General features: G+C 35.4%; 1 protein-coding gene across 1 annotated transcript in view; it reads left to right on the top strand.

Moving 5' to 3' along the window:
* The window catches only part of LOC111446050 (oligopeptide transporter 4-like), a 5,816-nt gene extending 1,252 nt beyond the window's left edge, over positions 1-4,564 (top strand). Inside the window, exons 3-6 of the mRNA XM_023084687.1 lie at positions 1,093-1,656; positions 1,759-2,011; positions 2,942-3,124; positions 3,809-4,564. Coding sequence (XP_022940455.1) covers positions 1,093-1,656; positions 1,759-2,011; positions 2,942-3,124; positions 3,809-4,423 — 1,615 coding nt within the window. The 3' untranslated portion in view covers positions 4,424-4,564. The remainder of the gene's footprint in view (positions 1-1,092; positions 1,657-1,758; positions 2,012-2,941; positions 3,125-3,808) is intronic.
* Positions 4,565-7,965: the final 3,401 nt, after the last annotated feature.

Below are 7,965 nucleotides of genomic sequence, written 5' to 3'. Positions count from 1 at the left end.
TATATATTTATTTATTTATTAATTATTATTATTATTATTATTTTGTTAAAAGATTTAAGGACAAATGAAATATATATACCGGACTAAAAATATAAATTAGGAAATCAAATTATGCATGTACCTTCATTTATTTTTTGATTATTTATGTTTCTTTCTTTAAAACAGAGTATTATTTTTCTTCAGATTTTTCAATATATATACACACTAAATATTGAATATTAGAGTGCAATATAACATTGTTACAAAACGTTTTACAAGGGTTTTTTGGAAATTTGTTTTGACCTGACTAAAATGTTCAGCACCTTTTTTTTTTTACTTTCTTTTATTATTCGTTTCTTCCCGAGGGTGGGTGCCGGGTGGGGTTGTATGCAATTGCATGCATGCCACGTGTTAAATACAACATATTGATATGTTTTTTGAATTAAATAACAATCGTTCATGTTTACTTAGAGTTGAAAGAATTTAATAATTAATTAATTTTTAAAAAATAATTTCTAAGATAAAATCTTATATATATTCTACTATTTTGTTTGAAATGTGGATTATTTCATCGATAATTAATTGAAGTCACTAATATATAAAATTCTAGCTGCCATGAAGCTTTTCATTTCAATGTTTTACATTAAAAAAAATTCAAATTTATTATGTTTATATATTACACTCTCCTACGTCATTAAATGTTTTACTAAATATTTATTTATTTATTAAGAGAAAAAGAGTATTCTTTCGCTTCCTAGCTCTTTTAGATTTTTTGGCAAGTTTTCTTTATTTAAAAAAAAAAATTATCTCCTCTCTGCCTGTCTGGTCGGAGACATTATTTTAATTATTTAAAAAGACTATTATAGACGTATAAGAGTGAATTTTAAAAGTAATTTGAATCTATAACATGTTGAGGATGGTTGAAAGGGAGCTTCACATTTGTTAATTTAAGAAATTATTGAGTTTATAAGTAAGGAATAGGTCTCTAATGGTACTAAACTTTTTAAGAAGCTCAAAGCAATATCACGAGAACTTATGCTTAAAGTGAACAATATCATATAAATTTTCAAAAATATGTCGAACTTTATTCATCAACTTCTTTTGTGTGCACAGAGCCATGCACGAGAAAGATGAAAGCCGGATGTCAAGAGGCAAATTCTTCTTGATTGCACTGATATGCAGCTTCTCTTGGTACGTAGTCCCTGGTTATCTCTTCCCAACTCTGTCAACCATCTCATGGGTGTGCTGGATTTACCCCCGCTCCGTCACAGCCCAGCAGCTCGGCTCTGGCATGCGTGGCCTCGGCCTCGGCGCCTTCTCTCTCGACTGGTCCGTCATTGCCTCTTTCCTTTACAGCCCTCTTGTCAGCCCCTTCTTCGCCATTGTCAATGTTGCTGTCGGCTACCTTGTTATCATGTACATTTTGCTCCCAATTGCCTACTGGAAGATCAATCTCTACAATGCCAAAAACTTCCCCATCTTCTCCTCTCATCTCTACAACGCCCAAGGTCAGATTTATAACGTGTCCGCCATTGTGAATGACAAGTTTGAGATTGACATGGCGGCTTACGAGAAGCAGGGGAGGATCAATCTCAGTGTATTCTTTTCACTTTCATATGGCATTGGTTTTGCTGCTATCGTTTCTACACTCTCTCATGTTGCCCTGTTCAATGGAAAGTGAGTTCTAATTGGTAAAATGCCCTTACGCCTGAAGTTCTGTCCTACCATCTTTCACTTAATTTTAGATTGCATAGATCATATATGAGTTGGTTTTTGCAGGGAAATATACCAACAGTTCCGGGCTTCTTACAAAAGTAAAGAAGATATTCATACAAAATTGATGAAGAAGTATAAGGATATACCCGCTTGGTGGTTCCACATGCTTCTTTTTTTGTCCATTATTTTGGCCCTTGCATTGTGTATTTTCATGAAAGATCAGATCCAAATGCCGTGGTGGGGACTCATCTTTGCTGCGGTTCTTGCTTTGACTTTTACCCTGCCCATCAGTATCATTACTGCCACTACCAATCAGGTATCATCAACTTTCTACTTTCTACTTTCATCCTCATTATGCATTCGTTTCTTTTTCCTCTCACCCATGGGTGGGAGAAGTAAACAAAACATTTTTTATAAGAATGTGAAGGGAAATCTAAAAGGAAAAACCAAAAGAAGACAATAATTATTAACAATGGACTTGGACCATTACAAGTGGTATTAGAGCCAGACACCAAGCAATGTGCTAGTAAGGACGATGAACCTCGAAAGGGGTGGACACTAGGCGGTGTGCTAGCAAGGAAGGATGGTGAGCTCTAAAGGGGGTGGACACTAGGTGGTGTGCCAACGAGAACACTAGGTCCTGAAGGTGGTGTAAGGACGGTGAATCTCGAAAGGGGTGGACACCAGGCGGTGTGCCAGCAAGGAAGGATGGCGAGCCTTGAAGGGGTGGACACTAGGCAGTGTGCCAGTGAGGACACTAGGTCCCAAAGAGGGTGGATTGGAAGATTCCATATTGATTGACAAGGAGAACGAGTGTCCTTGTGGACGTTAGGCTCAGAAGGGGGTTGGACTGTGAGATACCATCTCGGTTGGAGAGAGAAACGAAACATTCTTTATAAGGGTGAGTAAACCTCTCTCTAGTAGATGCCTTTTAATGATCTTAAAGAAAAATTTGAAAGTGAAAGCTAAAAAAACGACATCTACTAGAGGTGAGTGATTAAAATTCAAGATAGAAAATTAGAATTTGATAGATAGATATTCTCTTAAATTTAGTAACCCATTACTACACATTCATTAGCATGTGGATAACTAACTGACAAGATGTCACGAACTCGCTTTATTAGTAGCTTCTTTTACCAAACCATAGAGATTGAAGATTTTAAAATAAAGCTTATCGTACTCTTACCATTTCAAACGATGGCTAGCTGAACTAACATCATTGTTCCTCTTCTTGATCCTGTGGCAGTCCCCAGGGCTGAACATAATCACGGAGTACCTGATGGGTATTATATTACCAGGAAGACCAATAGCCAATGTCTGCTTCAAGACATACGGCTATATAAGCATGACACAGGCAGTCTCCTTTCTTAATGACTTCAAGCTCGGCCATTACATGAAGATACCACCCATTTCTATGTTCATTGTTCAGGTAACATCATCCTATATTTTTCTACTCGATCGTATAGTATTATCCACTTGAAGCATAAGCTTTCATAGTTTTGCTTTTTGTTTTCCTAGAAGGTCTCATGCTAATGAAAATTTATCTTTTACCTATAAACTCATCATCAATCTCTTAATTAGCTAACGTGGGATTCTTTCCCAACAATTCTTCCATTGGACAAAGTACACCATAGAACCTCTTCTCAGATCTATGTAGTCCTCGAACATACTCATTTCTTTGGAGCCCTCGAACAAAGCACATCATTTGTTCGACATTTGAGTCACTTTTAACTATACCTTCAAAGCTACCAAGGATTCTATTGACATGATTAAGTTAAAGATATGACTCTAATACCATATTAGGAATCATGAAACTCCACAACGTTATGATATTTGTCGACTTTGAACATAACCTCTCATGACTTTGCTTTTGGTTTCTCTAAAGGACCTTGTACCAATGAAGATCTATTTGTTATTTATAAACTCATGATCAACTCTTAATTAGCCAATATGGGACTCCCTCCCAACTATCAATTTGACCCCATTATTTTATTTATTTTATTAGAAAACCCCTCTGTCAGCAATATCAGTTATAATGCCATAAAAACTATGAATATTTTTTTGTAATGTTTAAAAAATGTAATTTAACTTTATTTTGTAATAATTCTCATAGTGCGTAGGAACTCTCGTAGCTGGAACAGTGAATATGGGAGTAGCCTGGTGGCTACTGACCTCCATAGAAAACATCTGCCAGGATCAAATCCTTCCTCCCAACAGCCCGTGGACCTGCCCGGGTGACCGAGTTTTCTTCGACGCTTCTGTAATTTGGGGCCTCGTCGGTCCCAAGCGAATCTTCGGCTCCCTCGGTAATTACGCCGCTCTCAACTGGTTCTTCATCGGCGGCGCTATAGGCCCCTTCTTGGTTTGGCTTCTTCAAAGGGCCTTCCCCAAACACAAATGGATCTCCCTCATAAACCTTCCCGTCCTCCTCGGCTCCACCGCCGCCATGCCGCCGGCCACCACCGTCAACTTCAACTGCTGGATTTTAGTCGGTACTGTCTTCAATTTCTTCGTTTTCCGGTACCGGAAACAGTGGTGGCAGAGGTATAACTACGTCCTCTCGGCGGCGCTGGATGCTGGATTAGCTTTTATGGGAGTGCTCCTGTATTTCAGTTTGACTATGGAGGATCGAAGCGTGAGTTGGTGGGGCGCCGATGGCGAGCATTGTGAATTGGCGACTTGTCCGACGGCTAAAGGTGTTGTAGTTGATGGTTGTCCTGTTTTCTGACAGTCTTTATGTTCGATTTTTACCTCACATTCTTATTTTGTTAGTGTTAATTGTTGATCCAATGTTCTCTAATGTGAAAATGTTTTTCTTCTTGTATGTTACATTTTTAATTGTATCTTAAGTAGATTATTTGCGAATGAACAGTTATCGATAGTTGGATTCATCAATTTTTTTCAAAATTGTTTCGCTCTTCGATAAATTAATCAATCATGGTTAGATAAACGAACAAATATTGTTTACTTTAACATGTTACGTATTAGTGTTTGCCACATGATATTAGAACACGTATACTAGAGGGAGGTTGACTCGTTACGTATCACTCATCATCACGATTTTAAAATGCATCTATTAGGAAGATGTTTTCACACCTTTATACTAAATGTTTCGTTTCTTGAGATCTCACAATCCACCCCCTATCAATAGTTATAAAATCGAGGTTAGAGGCTCGAGCATACGTTGCTTGGCCATAGGTGACGTAAGAACGAATTGACTTGGCTCACTTATTGCTGAAAAGTGAGTAGAGGCTCGAGCATACGTTGCTTGCTTGGCCAGAGGTGACGTAAGAACGAATTGACTTGGCTCACTTATTGCTGAAAAGTGAGTAGAGGCTCGAGCATACGTTGCTTGCTTGGCCATAGGTGACGTAAGAACAAATTGACTTTGCTTACTTATTGCTAAAAAGTGAGTAGAGGCTCGAGCATATGTCGCTTGGCCATAGGTGACGTATGAACGAATTGACTTAGCTCACTTATTGCTGAAAAGTGAGTGTCCCACAATCGCAAGTCCGAACACCATCAACCATCTTTCTCTGATACCATTTATAACTGCTCAATCCAAATTTGGATAAAACATTCTAATAGTTTTAGTATAGGAGTATAGGTAGTTAACTTCAATTTCTAATAACACGACACTAGTGGAGTAGATCAACGCCAATAAATAATCTATATTAGCAAAATGAAAATTCCTTAAAATGACTATTTAAAAAAGAATAATAAAAAATAAAAAAATAAAAAAAAAACTCCTAAAAACTCATAATATTTTAAAATGGTTATTTACTTACTTTCAAAGCTTTTTAAAATTCAGAATATTGCATTTATCTATCTGTTCTTCATTTGTTATAAAAAGAAAAAACAGGGACCGATCCGTCAATTTGGCTAAACTTCAAAAGATTCCAAACAAGAATACTAAAAATAAGCCTTCCTTTTATTATTCACCATATTCAACACTCCAATTTACAGCATCACCTTCCCCAAAATGCCTTCATACCTTTAATAAAATTCCACAACATCAATATCTCCCTTTTCCCCCAAAATTTACTCAGAAAACTCCGAGCTAATTTAGAGAATGATAATGTATCATAAGAAAAGAATACATCTCCATTAGTATGAAAGTCAGAGAAGCTGAACTTGTGCTCAAAGGGAACAACTATTACATCCGATCCTGATTCCTAACATTGTGTATATCATAATTACTATATTCAAACGCATCAGTAAAAAAAAGAAAAGAAGAAGAAGAAGAAGATCTACTTGTTCTTAGGTAGCGGCTTAGAAGCGGAAACATATCGAGCAGAAAAGCCTCGACATCGTAGCTCTTCATCTTCATCATCCAATCCTTCATCGAAATTCTGAGCGTAACTCAAGGCGTCGTATCGGAATCCGCCGTTCAACGGCTTTGTGTCGCCGATACACGGATTATTCCCCTCTCTTTTCATCAACAAAAGCTTCAATTTCAAACGCCCCCAACACGACACTAACTCTTCGCTGCTCTTCTGCCCCTCCGATTTCTCCATTTGCAAAACAGCCCCTGTTCCTTTGCTAAGAAAGGCCTATAAATTTCTCCCTCTTTCGCTCTGTTGTGGAGTGGATACAATTGTGTGGTCGACGAAGGAATCGAGTGTTTTCAAAGAGACTGGGACGTTTGTCTGTTTCGATTTTTATAATTAATGACAATTTAATGCTTTTTTTTTTATATTTATTTTAATTATTATTGTTATTCTTTTATTGTGTGATATTTTCTTGTCCAATTTATTTCTTTTTTGAGAAAAGGAAATGAAATTTGTATTTATTTTATTAAATTAATTTTGTTTCTTTTTTTAAAAAATTATTCCCTTACTAAATGTGTACCAATTTTTTTTACCCTCCAATAAATTTTTAATTCTCTCTTCTACTTACCAACTAAAAAAATAAAGTTAATGAACTACAATTTTTTTTTAAAAACTTTACTTTATATATATTTTAATTATTTTAATGCAATTAGATCGTATTTTTATGAATAATTTTATGTCGTGTTTAATTTTTTTAAGTAAAAGAAAAATACACTAAAGTTTGAATTTGATTGCATTTAGATCGATAAGTTTTCAAATTTGAGAATTTAATCCTTAAGGTTGTGGAGAATTTTTCTAGTTCAAATTTAGAGAGCGTGACGTTAATTTTAGAGTTCGTTGAAATTAGGACTAAGTATAACAATGATGTTGTAGTAGTTATAACCAATATGAATGTTCACGCTCGAAGCTGTGAGGCTAGACATGAAGCTATTAAAAACGAGCTAAACGCGTCTAGTAGGATTTGAGGAGAGAGAATGGTTATAGATGGCAACATAGAACTTTGGTCACTTTTAGAGAAGGGTAGGAATGTATAATGACAAATATGATCAACTTCGTGTATAACTTAGTCACAAGACGAAGGGAATGTACATCCCAATCAAACAAAAAACAAAAGGATGAAAAGGATAGGCTTTCCGGTCAAATAAAAAGTAGACAGAATTTTGAATTGCCAAACAAAATTGAATTACATGGTCGAGGTCAAACCTAGCTTCATAAGTCGAGGCTGACAACAACAAACACATACTCTTTTGCTTGTCGGAGCTACTAGAAGGCTAGAATTTCGATTATATAATTTATGATAATACTCCAATTGTTAAAAAATGCTATTTTGGTTTCATGTTCGAGCAAAATAAAAGTAAAAGAAAGATAAAGGATTTCATTTCATTAAAAAAAAAAATTAAAAATCTTATATCATAAAGAAAAGAGACGTAAATGTTATTCATGTGTGCTTTTAAGCTCGTCCCTCCCTAAAGAAGGTAGTTTGAAGGCTTAAAATCAAAAGTTCACCCGAACATAGTGTAAGTGGCCAAGGTTGAGATAAGAAATTCTTAACAAGGGGTTCACTCTACATAGCTCGAATTTATGGAATATCTACGTGGTACGTTTTTTTTTACTATGAAATTATTATTATTATATAACCCCTATCAAAAAAAATATTCAACCATAAAAAAATTAATTTCAAAATTTATTGAAACCAAAAAAAATATTTTAACCGCTTATAAAAAATAAAAAATAAAAAATAAAAATAATTATTCTTTAACATATTACAAATATACACAATTTTTTTTTAAGGAAAAGAAAAGCCTCAAGAATATATATATATATATTCCCATAAGATTCTTTTTTGGCTCTGCGAAAAGATTCCTTTGCCCGATTGATGGACCACATGCAAGGACATAGCTTTTCAGAAGCGTCCAAGAAAGGGATTACGAAATAGAAA

The sequence above is a fragment of the Cucurbita moschata genome, unplaced genomic scaffold (assembly GCF_002738365.1).
Source record: "Cucurbita moschata cultivar Rifu unplaced genomic scaffold, Cmos_1.0 Cmo_Scf00008, whole genome shotgun sequence".
Taxonomy (NCBI): domain Eukaryota; kingdom Viridiplantae; phylum Streptophyta; class Magnoliopsida; order Cucurbitales; family Cucurbitaceae; genus Cucurbita; species Cucurbita moschata.
The sequence above is the reverse complement of the archived record's forward strand: the minus strand, read 5'-3'. Positions and strand labels throughout refer to the sequence as shown.